The 26,621-nt window shown below is 47.7% G+C and overlaps 1 protein-coding gene across 1 annotated transcript in view; it reads right to left on the bottom strand.

The window, feature by feature from the left end:
- Positions 1-5,597: 5,597 nt before the first annotated feature.
- The window catches only part of Slc14a2 (solute carrier family 14 member 2), a 41,396-nt gene continuing 20,372 nt past the window's right edge, over positions 5,598-26,621 (bottom strand). The window contains exons 7-16 of the mRNA XM_047526910.1: positions 23,580-23,702; positions 21,377-21,459; positions 20,601-20,760; positions 19,685-19,874; positions 19,022-19,150; positions 18,015-18,207; positions 14,998-15,145; positions 14,223-14,357; positions 9,993-10,042; positions 5,598-6,770 (exon numbers count right to left, since the gene is read on the bottom strand). Of these exons, the coding sequence (XP_047382866.1) occupies positions 6,570-6,770; positions 9,993-10,042; positions 14,223-14,357; positions 14,998-15,145; positions 18,015-18,207; positions 19,022-19,150; positions 19,685-19,874; positions 20,601-20,760; positions 21,377-21,459; positions 23,580-23,702 (1,412 nt within the window). The 3' untranslated portion in view covers positions 5,598-6,569. The remainder of the gene's footprint in view (positions 6,771-9,992; positions 10,043-14,222; positions 14,358-14,997; positions 15,146-18,014; positions 18,208-19,021; positions 19,151-19,684; positions 19,875-20,600; positions 20,761-21,376; positions 21,460-23,579; positions 23,703-26,621) is intronic.

Here is a 26,621-nt window from a genome sequence, read left to right as displayed (position 1 = left end):
AACCTGGCTCATCTGTTCACTAGCAGAGTTGTGAACTGTGCTGCATGGAAAATACAGGTTAAGACAAGAAATTATAAAGAGGGTGGAGAAGTTTCAGAATATGTGAATGAAAGGCAGCCGTGACTGAGCTTAGACTTGTTAATAATAACATTAAAAAATTTATTTTTGCCATTTTACGGTTTCTGGTTTTCTAGCAATGAACCTCACTGTCTTATGGTAGAACAATAGCCAGGATATGGTCGAGGAGCTTTCCTCTGTTATCTCATTTCACTTTGTAGAGAACTCCAGGGTCAGGTCTGTGATAACTCCTTGTTAGGAGGAGAAATCAGTCGTAGAGGCATCAGGTAGATTCCTCAGGCCTCACAAATAGTTAGTGGTTTTCTTAGCAGCAGTTCACTCTCATGAACTTCAGCATCCTTTGAGAATCAGTGACAAGGCTGTGGGAAGAGATTGGGACACTAGTTGTGTGGAGAGTGGACAGTCTCCCACAGAAATGGAGAGCAAGAACAAGGGGAGCCTTGCGTGGTTTTTGGAGATGCTCTGGCGCCCTCTGGTGACAATTAGAGGTATCACAAGCCAAGGCACCCACAGTGTGCCTGGGCTCAGTGATGGCGGTACACAGGCTGCATAAGATGTCCACATGCAGAAGGGCACAGAAAGGGCAGTGCTGATGGAGAAGGGGATTAGGTACGGGAAGAGACATCTTGGTCCTAGGTACCTGTCAGCCTCTGTCCCCCATCTCCTTAACACAAACACACACTCACGCCCCCACTGGAAGGATGAGTTGGATTCTCAAACTTAAAGGGGCACAGGAATCACCAGGGAGCTTAAGGGTGCAGAGTCAGAGCTCCAGCCGCACAGTTTCTGATTATTTGGTCTGGAGGGGCCCTAGGGATTTGCATTGTTAATCACCTGAGGGATTCTGGTTCAGGTGGTTCTTGGACTACATTTCTAAAAACCAAACCAAACCAACACAACACACTGTTTAATATTTATTATTTTTTTAAATTGGTACTTTAGCAGCAAACCAAAAATGTGACTCCTGCATCCAGTGGCTTAAAGGCACCCAGAGGAATGCATGGGTGACAGTCTCATATGGGCTCTCACCTGGTTGAAGATAACAGAAGCAATTCCACAAAACACCCAAACCCCAACCACCCTGTTATTCTAATTCTCAAAGAGCAAGTCAAAAAGATCTATTAGCACTCAAATCAATACACATATCCTCAAATAAATAAGCATATCCTCATGAAAGAGTGAATCTCAAACCTGAGCTCACTGAAAGTCTGTTCTGTCACCCTCTCACTACACTTGGGATGGTGGGGGGTGGGGGCACAAAGAGTCAGCAAGTGTGGGGATTCAGGGACCATATAAAACCTAATCCTGCCTATGTGGGGCTCAGAGTCTGTGCCTGTCAAGAAGCCATGTGGGACCCTGGAGTGGGGAAGCTGGCCCTTGGGGGCAGTGGCTGCCCAGGGGGGTGGTGAGGGTCCCACCTGGTGTAGGACCCTGGCCTGCCCTCCTGCTCCACTCCTTGAACTTGTGTTCTGGGCTCTCTGTCTTGCTCTACATCAGGGTTGCCAGAAACCCGCAGAGCAGCAGATGTCTCTCAAGGAGCTTAAAAAAAAAACGATCCAGAGAGGCAGAGGATTCTACAGTTCTTTAGAGGGCTTGGAGTACAGCTTAAGACCTGCATGTAACAGGCCACCTCTGACCCAGGGATGAGGACATCTACCACTTGACAAAACCATGCTGCCTGGGGTTCCTCCCAGCTGAGAACTCTCCAGAGAATCTTCTCCCTGCAGGCTCCCCAGAGCCCGGTGCCGACAGTAGGGAGCGTTCCTCCATGCCTTTGAGCCTCACGGCAACCTTGGCCTCGTGTGGGCATGTCACAGGGAGTTTGAAACCACTCACTCTCTAGGGTCTGAAGGGGCCTGCCTATGGCTTAGATATCAGGATATTTCTACCTTCTGTTCACACAAATGCCTACCTTCCTGCCCTGTGACGCTCCTTGACATGGCTGCTCAGGCCACACTACATGTGACAATCTTTCTCTCCAACATTATGGTGGATCCTTGTGACTCACACTGATCCCTCAAGAAACAGGTGCTGGCAAAGGGAGTGAGAGTTCCTTCCTGTTCCCGTTACATGCCTGCCCCACCAGGCAGCTCCCAGGTGGCTGGAGTCTCTCCTCCACCAAACCCGCCTGATTTCTCCTCTTCCTCTTCCTGTTCTAGTACCACCTGGCCCACTGCTTCTTGCTCTTCTGCACATCTGCCTTCTGCTCTTCTCCACCTCCTTGACCTCTCATCTCGATTGCCTAGCAGCTCAGGGCCTCCTGCCTGCAGGGGCTACGTTCCTATTTGCACCAGCTCCCCACCTGCCTGTCCACTTGCAGCAGCCTATTGCTGCTACCCCAGCTCCTTGTAGCTCCACCCCTGGGCAGCCTTTCATCCCGTACCTGCATCTCACCTGTGGTCACGCCCTCCACCAGGCCTGAGCTGCCCATCTGAGGACAGAGTGTCTGGGACTGCTGACTGTCTTGCTGCCTTCCGTTTTCTTTCTAAGGCCAAGGTGCTCAGTCGATAGTCTTCCGGGACCAATGTCAAACCTGCTTGGCCTACTGAGCCGGATGTTTCTGGTTAGTGGTTTCATTTTTCTTTATTTAGTCTCTGCGGGGTGCAGGGACGGCCCTCAGCAACACTGAGGAAGAGATAGACTTTGTTTTTCAGGATCTCTGTGGTCTGCATATCCCTCCCACCTCCAGGTGCCCAGAGCTTCCCATTGCACTCCATGTTGGGCCTTCTGCCCTTTACTCAAAACTCACCTGCAGACTCAGGAGGAGGGATGAGGGCTTAACAACCTCCAGGAGTGACTGACTGGAGACAAGTTGGGGCCCAGGGTGCAGACACCATGGTAGTTTTCAATCCTGCCTGCACATTAGAACATATCCCAGGAACTTTAAAAGCACTCCTGTGCCCAGGCCCACTGCTGACATGGTCTGGGGTAGGCCCTATGTGTCAGAATCAGGTGATTCTAAACTATCCAGGGCTGAGAGCTGATGCAATGATCTCTAAGTCTGGACCTTGATCATCAGGTTCGTATAATCCAAGAGTTTGTGGGAGGTTCAGAGTCTTGGCTCCATCCAGATCTTCCAATTCCAGATCTTTGGGGCTGAGGTTCATGGATCTGTGTTCTAATAAGCTCTGCAGATGGTTCCTATATGCTTGAGAGTTTGCAACTAGAGCATTGTAATGTTCAGTGAAGGGGGAAAGGGCGATTGGAGACAGTATCTCATTTCTAAGTTTACACTATTGTTTCTCAAAGTGTGACCCCTAGACCCACATCATCAGCATCACCTGAGAAGGTTTTAGAAATGCACATGTTCTGGCCCTGCCCCAGACCTATTGCATCAAGTGCTGGAATGGGGCCCAGGAATTTGTGTTAAATATGCTCTTGAGGTGATTCTGATACATGCTAGAGTTTGAGAACCACTGATCTACCATCTACTGGTCTCACCCGAAGCCATTACATGACTTGGGGGTCCATAGTGTAGAGGCTCCATAAGCAAAGGATGGTTGCAGAACATTGTATGCTGGGGTTTGAAGTTATTGCCCATATCGTGATGAAAAGTTTAGGGTCAGGTTGTGTGGTCCATTCTGAAGCATTGTTTCCCTGAATACTATGGCCAAAGATTGGATGAGGCTACAGGCGGCCATTTTTGGAGACAAGATTCAGTCTGCTGCCTGCCTGAGATTCTTGTGTCTGTTCTAAGTATGTGGTTGTGTTGTGAAACACACAAATTTCAAATTCCATCCAGGATAAGTGAAGGGACTCTGAAGAGGGTGGGAAAGTGGGATGGAATGGTATTAGCCAGCTAGTTCTCAGGGCTACTATGTACTGTGGGTGGGCTAGTTCTATACAGAAAAGAGAGAAATGACAAAAACAACTCATGCACGTATATGTGTGTCTGCCCATCTCCTTAATTTTTTTTTTCTAAAGAAAGTTGAGTTAAGCACATGCCTTAGTCTTGCATGGTATCTCCATTGGTCCATACAAGGCCTTTCTCTTGAATGCATGAAGCTGTGTGTATTTTTTAAATTGTAAAGTTCACTGTTTTCCCTCCCACATTCCAATGCACTTTTTTTGTTGGTGTGTGTCCTTGCAAAATGTATATTGTGGTTTTGTGTGCATGCCCAGATTTGTAGTTTGCCAATTTCCGTGGTGTAAATACACCCACCATGGCTGATTTTAAGTGGCCAGATGTCACCGAGTGGTGTTGCTTGCTCAGTTGGCTCTCAGGCATCATGGAATTGGCTCCAGCTCCACTGCTGATACTTAATTGAAGTGCTGGACTAGTACTGGACTAGACTGACCTGGTATCTTATAGACATTGCATGTTTTCATAGGTTGAGTTCTTTTACCCCATCTATTTCCACCTTGCTTGGAATCTGGGTCAATTCAGCTTGCTTTATAGGCAAGGATATTGAAATACTTAGAACAGCTGAGAGGTTTTATTTGTGGTCAGTAATCAGAATGGCATGCACGTGGAGGGTTTTCTGCTCTTAATAAAACCAGATTATAAGACTTTGGTGGTAAGTGCATGAGAACCGGTACTTTAATAGCTCAATGTCATCACTTGGAGGTTCTGGGTCAGCTGAGTGAACTGAGAGCAAACAGCCTTCAGGGGAAAGTCCTGGATGCATGCTCCTCGAAGAGTTGTAACTCTATGGTCATTAAAATACAGCCTGGGACCTTCTTGGCCTCAAGGTGTGATCACAAACTTAGAGGGAGCTCTGGAATGTGAGTGATTCCCCTTTCCGGGCGAGGGGGACTTGTTTCCATGGAGAAATGCTCCATTTTCCTGGGGAAGTCACAATGGGCTAGGAGGATCTGGAAGGCAAACATACAGCTCAGTGCTCCTGGGCTGTGAGGTTGCCTGAGAAACAAACTTTTTGTGAAGTGTGGATTTTGATAAAATGTACTTCTTTTTTTTTTTTTTTTTTTTGTACTGGAGAATTGAACCCAGAGGTGCTTTACCATGGAGTCATATCCCCAGCCCTTTTTACTTATTTTGAGTCAGAATTTCACTGAGTTGCTTATAGCTTCGCTTAGGTGCTGAGGCTGACCTTGAACTTGTGATCCTCCTGCCTTGGCCTCCTGAGCTGCTGGGACTATAGTAGTGTGCCACCACACCTGGTGTCAAATGTACTTCTTAAAGCTGTTTTCCTAAAGGGTTTGTCCTCTTCCCCTTCTTCCATCCTCCACTTTCTTCTTAAGTCATTGTCCCATCATGCTAACCTGGAAGTGATGTGTGTGTGTGTCTTACTGAGGCAAGAAGAGGTTCCCCCTCCTCTGGGGAAGGGGTGGGAAGGCAGGGGTACATGGCTTCCCACAAAGGAGCCCTGTGGTTTAGGAGCTCAGTCGGCGCTACCCTCTGAATGTTGGTGGCCATTCAAGAGGAGCTGGTATGTACTCTGGTCACAAATGGCTAAAAATGCTAAAAGGGACATGGGTCATGAGGATCCACACTTTAGCTCAAACAGAAAGCAATGTCCGAGGTCATTTCTGTGGAACTCTCTCCATTAGCAGACCACACGCTCTTCTGACAGTTTTTGCCCCACCCTCATCTCTTTCCAGACAGGTGTGACCATGGAAAACCCTTCCAGGGGGCAGCGAGTGACTGTGGAGGAAAACCCTGACTCCAGCTGACGAGGTTAGAGCAGTTTAATGACAGTGTGATTGTGAATATTACAAAAGGAAGGATGGTTCTTCACCATGTGATTTAAATGTTGGAAAAGATCAGTTTTCATCTTCCGACATCTCCAGAAATATTTCTGTTATGTCAGAAAAGGCACGTTGGTATTTCTGGTGAACGGAAGTTCCTAACCTCAAATCTGGAGACTGTCTCCCACCATCCCAGAATAAACCTCAATAGAACATCAGCACTTTGCTGCTGCTTCTCTGGGTAACGCTTCCTGCTATTATTCAACTTAAGGTAATACTTGCTGGTCATGCTAATTTGATCATTTTATAGGAGACAGAAAAGAATCAACACTTCTAAGGTGGAAGAGACTTTAGAGTCCCTCCCGGTCATAGAGAAACACTTGCTAATAAGAAACCGAGGCTGGGACAGTTGGAGCTGCTTAGAAGCAGAGCTGCAAGGAGACCAGGCCTCTTGCCTTCCAGGCTAATGAACATTTCCTGGCACTGTGCTTTGCTACATTAAATGACTGTGTTGGGTGACCACATCACCCATCTCTGTCCCTTCTGGTGACTTCTCTTTAGGGACGAGGCTTGTTTTGCAGAAGACAGCAAGTTCCCCTCAAAGGGATCTCTTGGCCCAACAGAGCCAGCCGTGGGTGTCACGTCTAAACTAACATATTGTGGATAAGTGTCGTGTGTCTTAGAGAGGCTCCTGAATGGTGGGTGACCACACACATTTTGGCCTGTGCTTGGCAGGGAGGATCACAGGACAGACAGAGAGGAGGTGAAGTGGCCTTTAGCCTGGGGACCCAGGCAGCCTGCTGCAGGCTGCGTTTACAGTGACAGGCTTTGGAAAGGGCCACTTAGGAGACGTCGTAGGCCTGGTACTTGGTTGTGGTAGAGACTCTTCTGTTTCTCTCCTGGGACAGGTAGTAGGTACGGTTGGCCTCTGGGTAGGTGACTTTGCTGAGTGGGAGCTTGTAGATGGCAGGGTTGTTGGTTGTCAGGAGCAGGAAGGTGAGCGCTGACAGGCAGAAGGGCCAGGTGCAGGGTGGCAGTCCAAACTGGAGGGAGGGGGACACAGAGGAGCCTGGGTTAATGAGGCGCAGGCGCTGGTTTCCGTTGCCCTTACCGTGGCCTCCCGCCTGGGAGGAGGGGTGCTCTGTGGGCGTTGAAGAGCGCATGCCTAACTGAAAGCCGATATGAACAAACTCAGGGCCGCGGCCTCAGTCTCCCTCACACAGGAGCGCACTCCGGCAACGTAACCGCTGAACGTCGACGGGGCTGCCACGCCCTCACGTGGAGGCGTGCTTTGTCTTGGGGAGTCTGGCTGTGTGTCCCACTCTAGGAACCAGGGTAGTTCCGTGTCCCCTCCCACTGGCTCCCCCTGAAGGAATGACTTTGGCAGACATTGTTTAGACCTTTGTCTTTGGTCACAACTCACTGAACTCGAGATAGGCACCCCACTCAAACACCCCTTCCCACGGGCGGGTGACTTGGGCTAGTAGACCCCTTTTGTCTGAGAACATGAATCAGAAAGGCACCGAGACAGCGTCTGCAGGGCTTGTGAACTTGAAGGGACTGGAGAACTGCCCTGTGACGGGCGGCCATTCAGAAGCTGGGTGCCGCGGAGAAGCCCTTCACAGGACCTGAGTGCGTGGGCTCATGGCGTGAGGCGGGGAACCACAGGCTCATCCCAGGGAGCTGGAGGCCAGGAGAAGCTGCCTCTCCTCTCGGGAGCTCTTCCATCCCCACGTCCCTTCCTCATGACAGAGACTCGTTTTTCATTTTTTGAGATGCCCTGAGGCTTTGGATAAGTTCCCTCACTCTTTTGCGATAGCTTGAGTGGATAGTTTGCAAACAGAGAGCCTACAAATTCAACTCTGCAGCAGACCAAATCATGTCCCCTCTTCCCCAAATACCATGTTATTATAAGCAGCAAGAACCTTGGGTGGTACCATAGGAGTAAAAACGCCAATCACGTGTGTGTCAAGATGGCACTGTTGGATGAGCCTTGGGGAAAAACCAGAACCAGGCCAGAACCTAGGCTCTAGGAATACCCCTGAGTCATGAGTGCTACTTGCTGAGTCTTTCCAAAGCACAAAGCACGCTAGGTATTTTAAAATGCATCCCTTGGAATCTCACTGTGGAAAGGACATGAAGCTCCATAGACCTAGACCCAAATCTCAGTTCTGATCACCTTATAATAATCATTTAATCTTTTTGAGACCTATCTCCTCAATAGCAAACCAGAGATCATAATACGTACTCGGAGAGTTGGTGCTTAGTGCATAGTAAATGCTCAATAAATGATCCTCAGGACATGGCCATTATCATCAAGCAGATGGCAGGATTGTGGAAGACCCAGGGCAGCATGTACATGTGCCAGTTAGAAAGCAAAGGAGTGTGGCTCATAAGGGCTCTTCTGAGGAGGGTTGAATGGTCTCGTAAATGTAGTTCAACATTTTAATATCCTGTTCCTCAATGAGATGGAATGAGACTGGAAATTACTTCTGGGTAAGTCAACAGCCTGCATGCTTTAGTACCCCTGTCTGTGGTCAGCACAGTGTCTTAAACACAGTACACAACCAGGATGTCAACTTGTTTTTGTTTTGAAAAATGTCTCAATTGAGTGGTATAGTCTGTAACTTCTCTGCACACAGAGGCAAAGGCTGGTCGCCACTGTAAACACATGACCAGAACCAAAGCTTCCTGTTCTGCATCTCCTCTAGTACCTTGTCTGAGGAAGGCACAGGGGTGGATGGATGGTGCCAGAAAAAGTAGCAAGCCTGGAGGTGATATTGCACCCTCTCTTTCCTCTCAGTGTTTCTAATAGTCAGCTGCAAAGCCCCAGCTCGAATATCCCCTGTGCTGGAGGCTGTTACCTTAGGGCTTCATTCATTTGCTATTTCTTGAGCACTTACTATGTGCTGGGTACTATACTAGGTACTAGAGATGAAGATAAGATATGACAGGGCCCCTGTTCTGAAGGAGAGCACAGGCTGAAACTGGAAGAGGACTGATAAATAGTAGACGTGTATCAATACTGTGTGTCAAGTGTGATAGCCAGAGTGCACACAAAGTGATAGTCCAGAGGAAGGACTTAGTCCACTGGGGGAGACAGGATAGCATCAGGGAAGGCTAACTCCATTGCTGGGAAAATACTGTTCAAGACTCAGTTCAAAACACCCATTTTCATTGGAGGTGAAGGAGGAATTTAGACAGCCACGAGCAGAATGTCCCCACTGTCCCCACCTGCAGGAGCAACAGGAATTTTCCTGGTTGTTCATGTGATGTGTCCCTCGAGCCCTTATCTAAGAAGAGGAGGCAGTGACTGCATGCTGAGCCCTAGCACTATGTGGTGGGCCTGGGGCCTGGGGCTGGCTAGGTGGCTCCTCCTGACCTCACGTACCATTTGACATGAGCTCAGACACAGAAGGGGTTCTGGGACTGCTGGGCTTATCTGTACACTCTGGCTTCTCTCTGCTGGGAGGGCTTGACTCTCCCTGTTTTCTGAGGTCTTTGCTAGTGACACCCCCCGTCACCTCCATGAAAGGTGCTACTTGCTATGGGACAAAAGAAGGTGCACATTGACCCACAAGCTAGGTGGACAGATGATCTATAGAAATTTGTAAAAAACAAATAATAAAGATTTAAAATAGTTCTAAAGAATAGTACAATATAGCTAAGCATAGTGGCGCACGCCTGTAATCCCAGCGACTTGGGAGGCTGAGGCAGGAGGATTGTGAGTTCAAACCAGCCTCAGCAAAAGTGAGGTGCTAAGCAACTCAGTAAGACCCTGTCTCTAAATAAAATATAAAATGGGGCTGGGATGTGGCTCAGTGATCAAGTGCCCCTAAGTTGAACTCCTGGTATCCACCGCCCCCATAAAAAGAATAGTACAATATAAAGGAGTTATATTTATAAGAGAATACTCTTCTAATTGACCTAGGAAAAACTTCCTGGGCCCACTGACAATGGCATTTGATTGAGCAACAGTTGACATTTGAACTTCTGAGAACCAACTCCGTGCTGCTCGTGGGGTTACGGGAAGCGTTCACTGTTTCTGACACTCAGATGCAAAGCCCCAAATCTAACAGCCCCTGTGCTGGAGGCTGTCCTTAGGGCTTCGTTCATTTGCTATTTCTTCAGCATTTACTATGTGCTGGGTATGTGGTTCAGGACAAGAGGGGTGAATTGGGAAGTGTTTGTGAAGGAGGGCTTTGAACAGATCTGAGGAGGCCGAGAGGGGACCGTGGGCATATCTGTAGCCCACGTTGACTCACCACAGATAACATGTTGGCCAGCGCGGTCCCCAGGTAGGCTGCGAACAGTGCTGGAAAAAGAAGCAACCATAAATATCCAATAACTGTTTCACAGCTTCTCAAGCTCGGTTGACATATTCTCTCTTCATTAATTTTATGCCACTAATGCGATCTCAGATTTAAAAAAATCACCGAGTTACGTTTCCATGGCTTGGCAGGTTTAAAAGTGCTAAATTCCACGCAAATGCTGGTACAGCTAAGACGGAAGATGAACTTTGTTAAAAAGGGCCAGAATTTAGCTGTTACAGTTCTCTTGGGTCCCACCACCTTGCATTCCAGTAAGGGAACATTTAACAGCATAAACCATAAATGAAAATTTTACTATACGGCAAAGGCAAGTGAGTCCCTGAACTCCCCGCTGGAGTATTTCATGACAAAGCATTAACATAATATGAGCTTCCAGGGAGAAGCAGCACTCTGTGAGCTCCGGGAACACCAGATATGCCCACGGCCTTGACCTCTGGGCTCCGGGGAGGAGGGCATGACCGTGCTGCCCGCTGGCAAAAGGCAGGTGCTGGCAGGGGTGAGAAGCAATGGAAATGGACCAGTACAGTTGGGCTCTGCCTCCGAGCCCCTAATTTCTCAACAGAGAACATCCCAATTGTCCCTAAGACATCAACAACAGCTAACCTGTAATAGAGAGTCACTGTGCAACCCATTAGCAGGAACATCAGCCATGTCCCTCAGTGTTCCCATGAGGTGAGCACCATTATTGTCTTTATTTCACAAATGAGAAAACCGAGGCTCAGAGAGTTTTCACAGTATGGCTGCTGTGCTGTCTCTGAGCTGGAGAAGCCTCTGTTTGGAGGTAGGGTTTCAAGATGGAGGCGTGGAGGAGATGAAGGGCTGAGCTATAGGAAGAGGGGTGTGGGGCATGCAGGAGTTTCATGGTCCTACCAGCTAGGTAATTTCTGAGGGAGCAGGAGCAGCTCAGGCCATCCTTTGCATCATCTGAACCTTTGTTAATTAGTAGATGTTACTGACTATAGATAACCAGCACTTCCGGGGCACCCTCTAGGGGTTAGGAATTACTTGTTCCTGACAACAGCTCTGTGAGGTGAGCATCAGGCACTGAGAGCTCAAGTGACTTGCCCAGGACCACAGAGCTGACAAGGGGCTGAGCCACGGGCACCTGGCTCCAAGGCGGGAAGAACTCTTACCTACTGTACACGGCAGCCTCTCAGGGCTGAGGTTAGAAAGAGCAGGGCAGACAAAGGAGTCAGAGGCCCCCCAACACCGCCTGACCCCTGGATTACAGGGGAGCCAGAAGGCTGAGTGGGTTTGGCTGGGGACACGGAGGCTGAGGCTGAGGCCTGAGAATCCAGCACCATCAGACTCAGCCCTTGACCCTGGGTCCAGAGCTGGAGGAATTGTTCTCATGCTCCTCTGACCTCAGATTTGATTTCTTTTATCAAACTTGATCTGTTACCAACAGGAAATCCCTCTGAAAACTGCATGTCTGCTCATCTCTGGTCATAGGGCCTGTAGCATGAGGAGGGAGGAGGAAGGACAGATAGAGGAGGAGGCAGGAGACACGCAACCGTCTGGGTTGGAGGGAGAACTCTCTGTCCTGGGAGATGCATAGAGCAGGCTGCAGGAGGCTTCTGCCTCACCTCTCTTGTCCCTCACTGTGTGACTGTAGAAAAGGGCCTGACTCTTCTGGACCTTTCCACCTGCAGAGAAAGCGCTGGCTTCAGGAAGGCATCTGATGCCCTCCAACGAGCACAGACTTAGTCAGTTATTTTACAGATCCCATTTTGGGCCATTTATTTTGCTCCCTTAGCTTCAGTTCCCCTTTGTGAAGTGGGGATGGTAATAATACCCACAGGGTTTAGAGTTGTCGTGAAGATTAAATGAGATGACACATGCCTGCGTTTACAACCGCGGCACCAGGGACAGTCTTTGTTGTGGGGGCTACAATGTGTCTGCATTGTAGGGTGCTTAACAGCAGCCTGGCCTCTACCCATGAGGTGCCAGTAGCAACCGCTTCCTTCCCCTAGGCATGACAAATAAGAACGTCACCAGACACTGCCAATGTCCCTAGGGAAGGGGAAAATCACCCTGGGTTGAGAACCACTGGTATAACGTCTGACATTTATCCTCTTTGGAGGCTGGAACTCTGGGGCGGTGAGTCGGGGGCACCTGGGGTGTAAAATTTCAGGTGGTCCTCAACCTCAGGGTCATGGGGACATATCAGGGTCATCACCTGCAGGACCCCGACCGTGAGCACCTCCTTCAGTTTTGCATTTGAGCTGCCTCATTTCTCACATCCTCATTCTGGTGCTGGCTCTTTGAGACATTTTTTCTACTTTCACAGAGTAGAGCAATAGCGCCAACCTTGGAGAGTTGGTGTTAGGCTAGCCAGGAGGTATTTCAAGTGCCTTCTTGGTGCTAAGTTTATTTGGTCACTATGAGCAAATAAAAGTAATTAAAGAATATCAAGCTAAGTAAAATAAGTCAATTCCAGAAAACCAAAAGCCAAATGTTTTCTCTGATATGTGGATGTTAATTCACAATGTGGGGGCGGTTAGGGAAGAATACAGTTACTTTAGATTACATAGAGGGGAGTGAAGGGAGGGCAGGGGTGGGGGTAGAAGGATAGTAGAGTGAGTCAGACATTATTACTTTATTACTTATATAATTATACTACTAGTGGGATTCTACATCATGTATCATCAGAAGAATGAGAAATTATACTCCATTATATATGATATATCAAAGTGCATTCTACTGTCATGTAGATAACTAATTAAAACAAATTTAAAAATAGATAACTAATTAAAACAAATTTTAAAAAGTAATTACATAAATACCTATAGTGCCTGACTTTATAATAGAGATTTTTGGGGTCACAAAATAATTTTTTAAAGGAAGGAAGAAAAAGACAGTGCATTAACCCTTCACACCTAGTTCAGGATTTGTCTTCTTCATGTTTGTAGTGACTATTATAAAGTGCAAAAGAAAATATATCTTAGGAACTGGATTGTGGCTCAGTGGTAGAGTGCTTGCCTAGCATGTGTGAGGCACTGGCTTCGATCCTCAGCACCGCATAAAAATAAATAAATAAAAGAAAGGTATTGTGTCCATCTACAGCTAAAAAATAAAATAAAAACAAAGAAAATATATCTACTAACTACATTAAGGAAACAAGTCTATGGTGATATTGATCTAGAACAACTTCCCCAGTGAAGAATATTTGGGAATTTTTTATTATAAACTTATTCTTTTATTAAAAAAATGTTATTTTTTAAAGTTTTTTATTTGTTCTAATTTGTTGTACATGACAGTAGAATGCATTTATACATTTTGAATCATACATAAATGCAGTATGATTTCTCATTTTTCTGATTATACATATTGCAGGATCACATTGGTCATATGGTCATACATGTACATGAGGTAATAATGTCTGTTTCACCCTACTATCATTCCTACCCAGACCCTTTCCCTCCCTTCAGTCCCCTCTACCTAATATAAAGTAACTTTATTCTTCCCTAGCCCCCTCCCCTATTGTGAATTAGCATCCGCATATCCACATATCTGCATATCAGAGAAAACATTCACCCTTTGGTTTTTTGGGTTTGGCTTATTTTGTTTACTGTTAAAGTTAATGGAGACCATATTTCGGAATCTATGTTGTGCTGAAGTGGAATCTCTGTTTTAAATTATTGTTCAAAAGCAGTTTTATTTGGTTTCCATTCACATAGCATCAAGAAATAAAAGATGTTCAAGAATGAAAATATAAAATATGCCAATTGTTATGGTTAATCTAAGTTCCTGGGACTCTGAGCATGTCACTCAGAGGGATCATTTGAAAGGATTATGGTCAATATTTGGCTGTTTACGTTTCAAAGCTGTATATGATGTCAATTGCCATGAGGATTAACTTGCTTAAGAGTCACTCTGTCAGTTCCGATCACTGTCCGGAAAAGTCGCAGTCACAGGAGACAACCCATGCTCAACAACAAAACAACCATCGCCTCAAAACAAGGCCTGCTGCCGTGTGGCTGGAATATCATGTACACGGACAGAGAAATCAGCTTTGCATATATTAATCGCTCCGTAGCTGTTGAAGATGGTTTTAACTTAAAGCCCAGTTATAAAGCAAACAGCTTCCCCTATTTATCTTTGGGGAGCAGCAGAATTTTCACAAGGTGTATTCTCTATGGGGACACTGTTAGAGGTACCTACCACAGGCGATGGCCAGGAGGTGCGTCTGCCAGGTGATGACGTAGAACATGCCTCCGATGGCTATGCATGCCAGAGTGCTGTTGAAGCCACATAGGCCAAAGTAGATGGCGTCAAAGGGTGTGGCGATGCTAAGGGCTGAGAGAGAAGGCAGGCGTCGGTACAGAGTCAGGGATCCTAGGGGCTCGCCTGCCTGTCCCCACCCCTGCCACAGTTCTCAAAGCCCAGAACCAGCGATCCTCTTAGGTATTTACACAATAAAGGACTTTTGATTTTATTCAGTGAAACTACACCTAAAGGAAATAAATAGTCAAAGGGCCACAAGAATTCTAGTGGCAAAGCTGTTAGGAGCTGCAGAGACCCTCTGATAAAAGACTCTGAAATCTGATTTAAACAGTCCCAGAGAATGTCCTTCTCCTGCCAAAAAGAAAAAGAAAGGAAGGAAGAAAGAAAAGGAATCCTTTTGTGAACAAATCCAACCCCTTTTTGTCATTGGAGATTCTAAGATTTTAAAAACGCATAGAGGAATCTCTCCCAAACTTTAAATTTACACTACAGTGTGAATGACTGACACCAGTCCTTCTAGAGGACCACTTTTGCCTGTAGGGCATGTGGGCATTGGCACCAAAAGCAGAGAAACAGGGTGCAGTGGGAGGAGGGCGTGTTTCTGGGAATCCGCAGGTGTGGCGTTAAAGACACATGCCCCTGATTTCTCTGCAGCTGGCCCTGGGCACTGGGTCCCTGTGGCTCATTACCAAGGGAGAGCAATGACACAGACCTGCTAACATCCCCATGGTGGATCCAATTGCTGCGTGCAAGCAGATGAGAGGCGAGGAGATGAACAGGGCCACGAGGAAGATGCCTCCCGTCCAGGGGTTATCGCAGCCGTACACTTGGCCGATCCCAACCGGGATGGCTCTCAGAAGCTGTGGATGCAGAGTCACATTATTAGGGAAGCAAAAGAGATGACGTAAAGCTTAGCTCCAAGATTCAGCACCAACCACACGGCCCCTGGTTTCCAAGGTGAATCAAATAGGTCAGCTCCACGAGGAACACAAGAATGACCGACCATCTTAACTTTGAGTTCTCGGGACACCCAGGGTTAGTATGTTGTTCCCTTCATTTAGGAATAGGAGTGGAAGACGCTCAGCCTCCTTGTGAAGAGAAACTGGGAAACTTCCCCTTGAGGGCATTGCTCATTGGAAAAAGGAATAGATTTCTAATCAAAACTTTCAAAACGTTTTTCATACCTAAGAGGATGGCAAAAAAGCTAGTAGATGGAAAAAGGTCTTTTATATTTTCAAGAACCACCTGTCTGGGGATGGTGACATGAATCTTGTCTGGCTTAACAACTGGACTAGGAGCCACAGAAGGGACCTAAAGAAGGTGGCATGTCCGCCATCTGCTCTCTTTGTTGATAAGCCCCGGGGGCACCCTGCTTGACTCTGCTCTCCAGGTGTCTCGAGGTCCAGTGGGTCCCGGGGGTGGAAGAGCCTTTGAGGAAGCTGGAATCCTTGTGGCACTTGTGCAGATGCCCTGGAGTCAGGGAAGAGGGTCCTGGGATGCAGGGTTCCCTAGCAACTGACGCTGGATCCTTTGTCTTGGAGGGTTTGGCCAAAGCTTTTGATCCAGGGAAGAGCTTGGTGGAAGTGGCTTGGGCCATGCTGGTACATGTTGGGTTTGCCTCACCCCTGGGGCAGTCAGCTGGGAAGGAGCAGAGTCTCAGGTGAGTTTGTGCATCTATTATTATGGTTAGTCAGTTCTCCTGTCAATCTGAGTCCTCTGAGAAGACTGTCCCTGAAGTGCCAGGGGTTGGGGAACTTGCAGCTCATGGGCTCACACCCAATGAGAGGATATGGAGACAGGAGCACAGGCTAGCGGGCTATCCGGTCAGGCAGGTCTCCCTGCACTCCAGGATGGAGAACAGAATAGGGGCTCTGGCCTGGCCACACAGGGGCCAGGGGACAGGCGACAGAGTTTGACACAGAGGCAGTGGTACTGGGCACCTACCTAGTTACACCAGCTGAGGAACCTTTCTAGTGGTCATGAGATCAAAGGAACCCACAGAGGCTCAAAACCAGTGGTAGTTCTAGACCCTCACTCTGACATTCACCACTTGACTCTAATTAGGATTGTCAAGAATATACCAATAAGTGAATCACCATAACTCATTCAATAAGCCAGAAAGATGTTTCTTAAAGAATGATCACCACAAATTGGCTTCTCCCCTGGAATTTTGGGGTTCTAAATTGTGTATACAGGATTATTCTTTTTTCATTTCTATAAAGTTATGAAATCTTTTTTTCAATTGAAAATGTCATGCAGCGAATGTAATATCTTACACTTGCAACTTCTGACATCATCTCATAACACACCCTTGACCAAATTTGTTTCTAAAAGACATCAATTGGGAAAACATCACAAATTGGGAAATCTGGGCAGCAGAATCCTAACACAGCACATTTTCTCACCTCTGCCCCAAGGAGGTCCTTGAAGAAACATAACAATCAACGAAATGGGGCTAACACAAGGTTTCCTTTGCTAAATAATGATGCTTCTTAGTGCAAATGCAGGGTGCGTTTGACCTATGTTGTGGAATGCAAAGAGACACTGGGCTTCTTTATCTCTGAAAGTTCCTTCAACAAGCCCAAGTGGTATTGTGGTGATGAATTGCCAATAATGAAGTTTCAGGGTGAGTGCCAGACTGTAGGGTCTTTTAATGTCATGGAAAGTCGGAGGCCTCAGAGAAAATGCACCTGGCTAGATAAGAAGGCTGATGGGCATATTTCTCCAAGCTGATTTAGTGTTTTTAGTTTTGCTTCTTATTCATTATCTTGGCAGACTTCCAGAGGTCAGCATATTATACAGAATACTTGTTTTTTTTTTTTTTTTTTTTTTTTTTTTTTTTTTTTTTTGGGTGCTGGGGATCGAACCCAGGGCCTTGTGCTTGCAAGGCAAGCACTCTACCGACTGAGCTATCTCTCCAGCCCCCAGAATACTTGTTAAAGAAAAAAACAATTTTGAAAGCTCTGTTATACATATTTCTTAATGGGGGAACACCTGTGCTTTAAAACATATACCAGCCTCAGAGAGCGAATGGAATAAGCTCCGAAGGCTATAACTGTGACTTCTTAAGCCAATAAATGGCAGCATGATGTGCATATTTTTAATGATTCAATGAGATTGAGGGAAGAAAAGACACAGTTGCATTAAAACCAGGGTAAAGTGTCAAAAAGACTTTTTTCTTTTTGGTACCAGGAATTGAATCCAGGGTCACTTTACCACTAAGCCACTCTTTAAACTCTTTAAGCCCCTCTTTAAACATTTTTAAAAATTAGTGACAAGGTCTTGCTAATTTGCTTAAAGCCTTGCTAAGTTGCTGGGGTTGACTTTGAACTTGCGATCCTCCTGCCTCTGGGTTGCTGGGATTACAGGCATGTGCTACCGTGCCCTGCTCAAAAATACTTCGAACAAGGGAAAAAAGAAAAGAACCCAGTCCTGCAGTCAGGAGGCTGGAGTTTGCTCCTCACTAACTTGCTGTGTGATCTCAGGTGGGTCTCTAAACTTGGCCTCAGTTCTGCTCTCTGTGTTATAACAGGTGGGACCAGAAATAACCCTTTTAGCCCTTAGAAGGAGACAAGGATTGTAGGTCATGAAATGTGTGCAAAGCATGTCTTAGATTGTATGTTTGTCAGTGATGATCACTCAGGATGTTCTTTATGTGCACAATAAGCAGATACCACTTTAACACTGAACTTGTACTGACACTACACTTCCTCCTGCCGTGATATCTACCAAGGGCACCTGGACCTCCGACCAGGTGATGTTGGGCACGGAGGATGCGGGCCGCAGCAGCGTCGTGGGGAAGAAGAGGTTGTAGTGGCCTGTGGCTGCCAGGTACAGAGTCACAGCGATGTTGAAGGGCAGCGTGAAGACTGGCAGGTCCCACTTGCTGAAGACAGAGCTCAGGGCACTGGACAGGATGGGGCTGAGGGCAGAAGCACAGACATGCTGGTCAGGAAGCTGCCTGGCTCTACCACTGGACCAGGCGGCAGCAGGAGACCCCGGCACCTTCCCAGAGAAAAGCAGTCTGCTCAGCATCCTCCCTGAGCACAAAGGCAGGGTCTTCCCTGGGCCCCCTTCCCCGTGCAGGGTACAGTGACAGGATGAGTCCACTCTCAATTCCAGAAGGAGGGCTTTCTGGGAGACATTTAAAGGACCGGAGTCTCACTCCTTCCTCAGAGTCATACCGCTCCCTCCCCAGGCAGGAGGAGAAAGGGCAGGTTGGGGAAGCAGAGGGGAGGGAGTCAGTCACCCAGTCATTTAGCTCATGTTTATGGAGTGTCAAGCTCACTCGCCTCGTGGGCAGGGTGCCCTGTGTTTTCTGGAGGTGGGGTGCTCTGAGGGCTCTGCCCCATGGCTGTTCCTCAGCCTACCCTGGTTGGGGTCCCAGGGACAGAGAGAAGCCGTAGGAGCAGGAGAGACCAGCTTGCCAGAAGCTGACAGGCCCCCGTGGTGTGGTTCCTCACCTGTGTGACCTTGGTTTCTTGCTCTGTGCTCTGGCAGGAAACCCTTTTAGATCTCAGCAAGAGAAGAAAGGACGACAGTGGAGACACTGTGTACAGGTGACCCAGCGCTGTGTGGTAGCACTATCATGTGAGTAAATATTCCCAGCGGGTGTTTCTGACATGCAAGCTGAACAAATGCTACTTAAAAATGGAGTTTAGACGGGCAGTCACAGGGTTGAGATGAAAAGGACAATGGGCCCTTGACCTGAACCTGCGTCCTCAGGACAAACTTACCAAGACATAGACATAATGATGACAGGGAGCAGAAGCCACCAGTAATAGTTGCCTTTGTCTGAGAACACTGCCATCAGCAGCCCCACCAGCACCCCGTTGTAACCGTGGAGTCCTGCCGCAATCGCTGACCTGGGGGGACACGTGGGGCTGGTGGAGTGGAGGTTTCCCAAAGGCCTTTTATTTACTTTTTTTTTTTATGGTACAGGGAATTGAACCCAGGGTGCTTAACCACTGAACAACACCCCCAACCCTTTTTTATATTTTTATTTAGAGACAGGGTCTTGCTGAGTTGCTTAGGGCTTGGCTAAATTGCTGAGGCTGGCTTTGAACTCACCATCCTCCTGCCTCAGCCTCCTGAGTCACTGGGATTACTGATGTGCGCCACCGCGCCCAGTCCCAGGGCCTTTTAAATCTTCCTTATGAGCTTCTTCTCGGCTGGGGCCTGCCACACACTTCACAGGCCAACCTTGTGGGCGTGAAGAGGGAGGACACAGCCTACCCACCCTGCACCTTTCTAGAGAGTGTGTCTCTAGGAAATTCCGTGCTTAGCTACCAGAGCCCTTATTCTGAGGGGTTTCTGAGCTGAGGGGTGGGAAGGGGAGGATGGTCCTCTGCAATGTCCTCTTGGCCTCACACTTGGACCCTGGGTCTCTGGGGACTTACTTGTCCTGGCTCAGGATGAGGGCTGTCAAGGTGGACACAACGGTGCCCAGGCAGCCTGAGATGGCCCACCAGGGGTTCTGGATGAAGAGGCCGAGGATGATGAGGATGCCACTGAGGGGGTTGTTCACGAACATCACCTGTGACGTGCCGCGGAGCACCCAGTCTAGAAACTGGAACACCGGGGATTTGTCTGAAACGGAACAGGGAGGAACTCAGCAAAGGCTCCGGGTGGTGGCCCTGGGTGAGGCCTGGTGGGCAGGCCAAGGGTGCGTGGGATCTCTCTGGAAGTCCAAAGTGAGTTTCCAGGGAGCTGGCCACCTGCTGTCACCTGCCACAGAAAAGGGTAAAAGGAGAACCTGGGAGAGCACCTGACTGCCCAGAAAACTTGGGACCCCTTGCCAGCTGGATGTACTCTAGCTTGTTCTTCCTGCAGCGGGGGTTAGGTCCTCTGCACTGTCTGTGCCTCCCGTAAGAGTGGCATAAAATTTCCAGAAAACTCCTTGCTGCATAGAGGGTGTCAAACCCATGAGCTGAGCTCAAGGAGATTGCTAGAGAGAACCTATGAGTCTAGTAGACACAGCTCTTCTGTAAATCAGTCAGAAGGCATTTTTCTAGAATGCTGCTGACTCTCTAGAGTCCCAGCACTAAAAATGTTTATCTGCAACATTTGAATGGGACATTTGGGACAGCAGCGTTATGCGATTTAGAAAGGAGAGCTTGCACATGTAACTGTACCTGTATTTACATCTCAAGAGACTACGTAATGGCACATTCCCAGCTTTCTGGAAGACCCTTGATAGAGCTCGTTCTGGTCTACAGAAACACCTTCCCACCCCGCCACGGCGGTGAGTTTCCGGGGATGACCAAGGTGATCTTTTTAGGTGCAGGATCTGGGGCTGCTCTCTCGGAACTGTACCTTTGAGTCTTTCTCCGCATTCCTTCATCTCTCCTGTGATGTAGCTGAGGGCTTTGCTGATCCTCTTCCCGCTGGCAGCCACGGAGCTCTGGATCCAGGAAGTCCTGGCCACGCTGGTTTCCACCTTCATCTCGGAGCTCTCCTCCATGGTGTGCAGATCCTGCCCAGGGACGAGAGATGGGCAAGAGCCTCCTGCCATCTGCGGTTTGCACACTGATGTTTGTGGTCCTTGGGGACCTCACTTAACATGGGCAACTGCCATGAGGGACAACAAGAGGATATTTTCATCTTCACTTCTGAACGAGGGCTCAGGCATCCAGAGATTTTTATTTGCAAAGGTCAAGGTCAAACAGTAGGATTCAGATTAACCACAGATGTCTGGATTTTTAAAAGAGTGTTACTTTCACTATATTGTACTCTTTCTAGAAGAAGTTGTTTTCTCTTCTGCAATTAAAGAGAAATTGAACTGTTTGTAAAACTAAAGATATGAAATTGAATATGTAAAGATTCCATTTTTGAAAACTGGCCTGAGCTCATTTCTTAAATTCTTGATTTAGAGGAAACCTGATAACTCAAATAAAAGGAATATGAAAGTTCACAAAGTAAACGGTAAAAAATAGAGAATTTTACTCAAGCATCCCTACATTTCTGAAAATATGAATTGAAGAAAAGTTTGCCTAAATGGGAGAAACTTCTTGGCAGACTTCAGCTGCCTAATCTGCTGTAGTCTCTGTGACTTCAGGGCATGTCCCTGATTTGGGTCACCCCATACTCACGAGCAGCTCAACTGTGGGCTTCCGGTATGGATAGGGAAATGGTTCTTTGACTTGTTTCTCCTGGTGTTCGCCTTTTCCAAACACTGAAGTTGGAAGGAAAGAGAATCATCAGTTTGGGCACCTCTGCTCTGGCACCTCAGCAGTACTTTAGTATAAGACTTGAGTTAGACTCTTGGGAGTCTTGTACCTGAAAGGCCCTCTTTTCCTTTACTGGTCATAGGCCCATTTGGGTCCTCCCTTTGAGAAAAAATGTACATGTTCACGTAAACAGGATATTTTACAAAGAATAAAGGGAGTTCAGAGGCTCCACTGACCCTTGATGTAGAAGCCCCAAGGTAACTTGACTCCTGTAACTTAACATGGGCAACTGCCATGAGGGACAAGAGGAAATTAAATTAAATGAGGAAATAGTAGCTTGGAGGGATAGTGACTTGCTCTTGAGCCCTGCAACCAGAGTTCTTTCTCCTATGCCACAAGTCAGTGCACAGAGGAAGAGACTGGATGTGGTTGAAGTCCTTCATTTGCTCCTCATGAAGCAGTAACCTGCCTGAGCCATGCAGGATCTGGGTTTGAACTTGACTCTGACTCTCCCAAGATGGCTGATGGGTCTTTGGTCTTTAGACATTTTAGTAGTTGACAATCGCTGGTTGGATCAGGACAAGTGATATCCATGTATACACTTCAAACAGACATTGGTATATCCAAGTAATTCTAGAAAAATCTCGAAATGTGACTCTAAACACTTTTCATTGTTATGGATAACTTATTTTTTGAGGATGACCAATTTCAGTAGGGTTTTAGGCATCCTGAATGATCAGGCCCTGGTAGGTTTTGGACTTGATGCTCTGGCTCCCTCTTGTGGTCAAGTGTGAGAATGGCAGGCTGGGCTCTGCCCTCCCTGTGTTTTCAGAGTACTTTGGCAAGTCATTCCTGAGTCTTCCGGGTGTCTAAGCCCTGGAAGGATGTGTCAAAGGCACTGTGTTCCCACCTTTGAAAGAACACAGGCTGAAGATACCAGCGTGGTTGGGAAGTTATGCCATGTGGGAGAAAACATTAATTTTGGAAACTTTGAAAGGAAGAGCAGAGCAAAGTCCTATAACTCAGATCATATGTGATTTCCTGCCAGACCCACTGCTTCTGTCTGGAGATCCCGCTGCCTGTAATCTGCAGCAGTTCCCAAGGACTTCTGCCTCCAGGCTCCTCTGCATGGGACCCTACTGGTCCTTGCCCCCAGCTCACCATCACGGGCGGCGTTAGGAAGGGGATTATTGACCTTCAGAGGCAAACCACGCTCTTTCACACCATGTGGGGACCCCTGTCAAAGACACACTTCTAGGTTTGGGGGTCTTTCAGGTACCTGCAATGCCCTCTCCACCCTGTAAGGTTTCCTATAACCTTTCCAGAAACATTTCTCTGGCTTGAATGACTTTTGGTGTGCAATGATGAGATTAGGTGAACTATGGAAAGAAGCTGTGAGCAGGCACTGCCTGCAGAGTCGTCTCTACCCGCTGCAGTACCCGCTGCAGCTGGCCAGCTGCTCGGCCCTGGGCATTCTGCTACCCTCTCTGGGGGTTGGGGTAGATTTGCATTGGCCCTCTGTCTGTCTCTCCACAAGGTTTCTCCCTACCACTGCAGACTGGGGAGATCTCTCCAGACTTCTAGCTTTTTGCCAGAACCAGCTTCATTTTCCAGGTCTCTGGCTTCCTCACCTGCTCAGCTTTGGCTGCCCCCTGGCCCCCTCCCCACCATTCCCCTCTACCTGTTCCCTTGGCCTGGACATTCCCCCCACCATCTTCGATGAGGCCTTTTCATTGATAACCTCCCAGACCAGTGGTTTTTGAATTGGTGGCAAATTGGAATTAGAATCTCATGAAGAGCTCTAAAAGACCCTAAAGCCAGTCCAGCTGCTCCTCAGATGAATTAAATTAGAGTTTTGGGGATGGGAGACAGGGGATTGTCACGTGCAGCCGAGTTGAGACCCCTGGCCTAGCCCTGTGTTAGCCTGGACCACTTCATCTCCCCACTGTAGGTAGAATGTGTCCAGACCCAGGAAAACCATGGCTTTGGTCAGTAGTCATGTGAAAAGAATGAACCTGACCTTCATGGGTCTCCCCACCACCCTGTGAAGCAGGTACTGTCACTGCCCCTGTTGTATTAGAGATTAGGGAGCCAGGCACTGAGCGCGAGGCGAGGGTGCTCATACCTTTGCTCCTCCTCCTAATGGACGACCACTCGATGTGGAACACACTCCTGCGCCTGGGGAGCACAGCCTCAGAGCCCTCCTCCGCCTTTGGGCCTGCTGGTGGTGGCTGCTCCCCACTGCCGCCTAGCCAGGGGCAAGAAGAGACAGGTCAGCATCCCATTTGGTCCACACTCCTGAGAGCCAAGCAGAGAGCCAGGAAAAACCACACCCAGAAGCTGGAAGGTAGAAAGGGCAGCCTGATCTGGAGGAGTGACTGCATCTGTCTTTGTACAACACTCCACTGTCAGTGCACAGCAGAGGCACGTGGTCCAGGGCTGCCTAGAAAGGTGGAAAATACTCTCCTGGTTACATTTGCACACTTTATAAGTTAACTCACTTGGCCCACCTTGAAATGGATAGCATGGGTGCTGATATTGCCAAAAGATGAAAAATCGAGACTCAGGATGATTTCTGTATCATCCTACATTAAACCATTGAGCTCTCAGCTTCCAATCTGTTACAACTTCTATTTCCTTTCCCACAGAAACCTAAGTTATATCTGTGTCAAGACATGGAAGAGTCAGCCTAAGAGCCATTTAATTGCACCTTGGACCAGCAGGAACAGGTGGACCCTGGGCTGACAGCCCAGTCACTACTCTTCAGCCAGTGTCTTGGACACACCTGTGGCAGAAAGTTCCAAATGACTATGAATTACCTCACCTGGCTGCTTTTAAAAAAAATGCATAAGCCTTACTTTAGACTAATTTAAAAAAATGAAAATTTTAATACCCCTGTATTTAAAAATGGTTCTAATGTGCAACTTGGCTTTGAACTATAGATCCAGGTACTGGCTACTCAAAGTTTGGTCCCTGGACCAGCATTAGCATCAGCTGGGAGCTTGTTAGAAATACAGAATCTCAGGACTTATCCCAGACTGATGGAATTAGAATCTATCTTTCAACAAGATTCCCCAAGTGAGTTCCATGTACATTAAAGTTTGACAAGTACCAATCTATGGGGAACCAAGTGCCTCGAATAGGTTAGCAGCCATAAGAACCCCTGTTCTGAATCATATTGTCTTCAATTTCCATACCACTAGGAACAGATTTTTCAAGGCATGGTCTGAGAATCCACAGCATGGAATTGCCTGGTGGTTTGTTAAAGTGCATGTGCCTACACCCACTCAAGGTCTGTTTCTTGGAATATTTGGTGATTCCTAGGGCATGCAGGTTTAACCCACTCTGCTAGAGATTCTTTGGCACACCAGAATCACATGGTCCAGTGGCTGCCTGAGATAGTGGAAAATATTTGCATGAATACATTTGTGCATTTCCTAAGTTAACTCACTTGGCCCTTTCAATAGTACCTTGAAACACACAGGATGGGAAGTATTGCCAAAAGATGAAAAATTGAGGCTCAAGATGATTTCTGTAGCAACCTACAAACAGGGACTCTTTCTTTTTCTCTGCATCTGCAGTGCTCAGTCTGGTCCATGAACCAGCTTCTTTAGGGAGCTTGCTAGGAATGCTTCATCCCTGACCTACTGAATTGAGATCTGCTTTTAAGGAAGAATCCCTGCTGATTTGGAGGTACATTGATGTTTGAAAACAATGGTCTTGATCACACTGATCTAGGGACAACTTTAACAAAACTCAGAATATAGGAGGGACAAAACCCCAAGAGTCTGTGGGCATGCATGAACAAGGAACAAGGTCTTGCTTACTCTTTCCGTTTGAAAGGTAACACAAGACCCCGTCCCTTCCCTCTGGCTCAGGTGGAGAAGCAGCTACTGTTTAGCACCCTGTGCGTGGGTCAGTCACGAGCCTCATCCCCAGCTGGGAAGTGCAAGTCAACTCTGCACTGCAGAGATGCCGGGAAGTCAGCTTGCCCCAGGACACTTCTGCAGACAGGGTTCATGCAGGGTGAGAATGGAAGGGGTGTCCTGCCTCACCTGACAAAGCAGGGTATTCTCCCATAGTGCCAACCCTCAGGCACATCTGCCAGGTTAGGAGGGCATCCCTGTCATACCTTTGCTTCTTATTCCTCATATGACAAGTGCTGTCCACCCAGCCATTCCCTTGGCAGAGCTGTATTTTAACCTTAGCATCATAAATGCAGAGTTGAGGGGCGCTTGAGATCACGCCCGCCTCCTCTGTCTAAGGAAACCAACTCTCCAGGACACAGAGCTCATTAATCTCGGCAAAGCCGGGATTCGCATCGGGTCTCTTGGCTCCCAGTTCGCTGCTCTCTCCACCTAGGGCTGGCTGCGTCGTACAGCACAGACCTGTCTGCCTTTCTTTTTAGCCTGGGACTTGGTCCTGGATATCAGAGGGCACAACAAATGCTGTCTATGAACCTGTGTTATTTTCAAATGTACTAAGAGGTTGCTTCAGTTTAACAAACCTAAGCAACATTTATCTGGAACTCTTGGCAATCCAAAGGGAAAGTCACTGGTTGTAAAGATACCTGAGATTTTGTTCACTGAGTTATATACTAGAAGAGGTAGGGCTTGCTAGCCAAGGTCTCTAGGGGGGCGAGTGAGGGGTTGCGGGTGAGGCTGAGCTTATCCATCAGGCAGGGCTTACATGAAGCAGACCAGGTACTCCCACCCCAAAGACCCCGCTTTCATAATTAAGCTTTTCCTCTTGTCAGAAAGATTTTTACAAAGAGTGTCCACAGGATTTCACAGGAGTTCTGCAGAGAGCTCAATGTGGTTTGAAACTTCTTCTTTCTTGTAAGTGCCAGGTTTGCAGACAAAAGGTGGGAAACCCTGTCCAGTCCAAGAATAGGTGATAAAGAGTAACTGTCATGTTCCCAACCACTCCCACTGTCCTGTAACCACATTTAAATCTAGAAGGATTTCCAGACTCAAGTCCAGAGATTTTTAGACTTTAGACCCTCTGGACCACTACAGCCTAAATAAACCTGCTTCCTGAAAATTCCTCGGGTGTCCAGGCTCATCTGCCCTGCATCACACAGGTGGCTGGAGAAGGCTGGTGGCTCAGCCTCTGTCCCCCTGGTCTGCATATTTAGTAGCCCAGATTCTGTGCCTGTTCAAATTCC

The sequence above is a fragment of the Sciurus carolinensis genome, chromosome 15, assembly GCF_902686445.1.
Source record: "Sciurus carolinensis chromosome 15, mSciCar1.2, whole genome shotgun sequence".
Lineage (NCBI taxonomy): Eukaryota > Metazoa > Chordata > Mammalia > Rodentia > Sciuridae > Sciurus > Sciurus carolinensis.
Note: the sequence above shows the minus strand (reverse complement) of the source record. Positions and strands in the feature narration are given on the sequence as shown.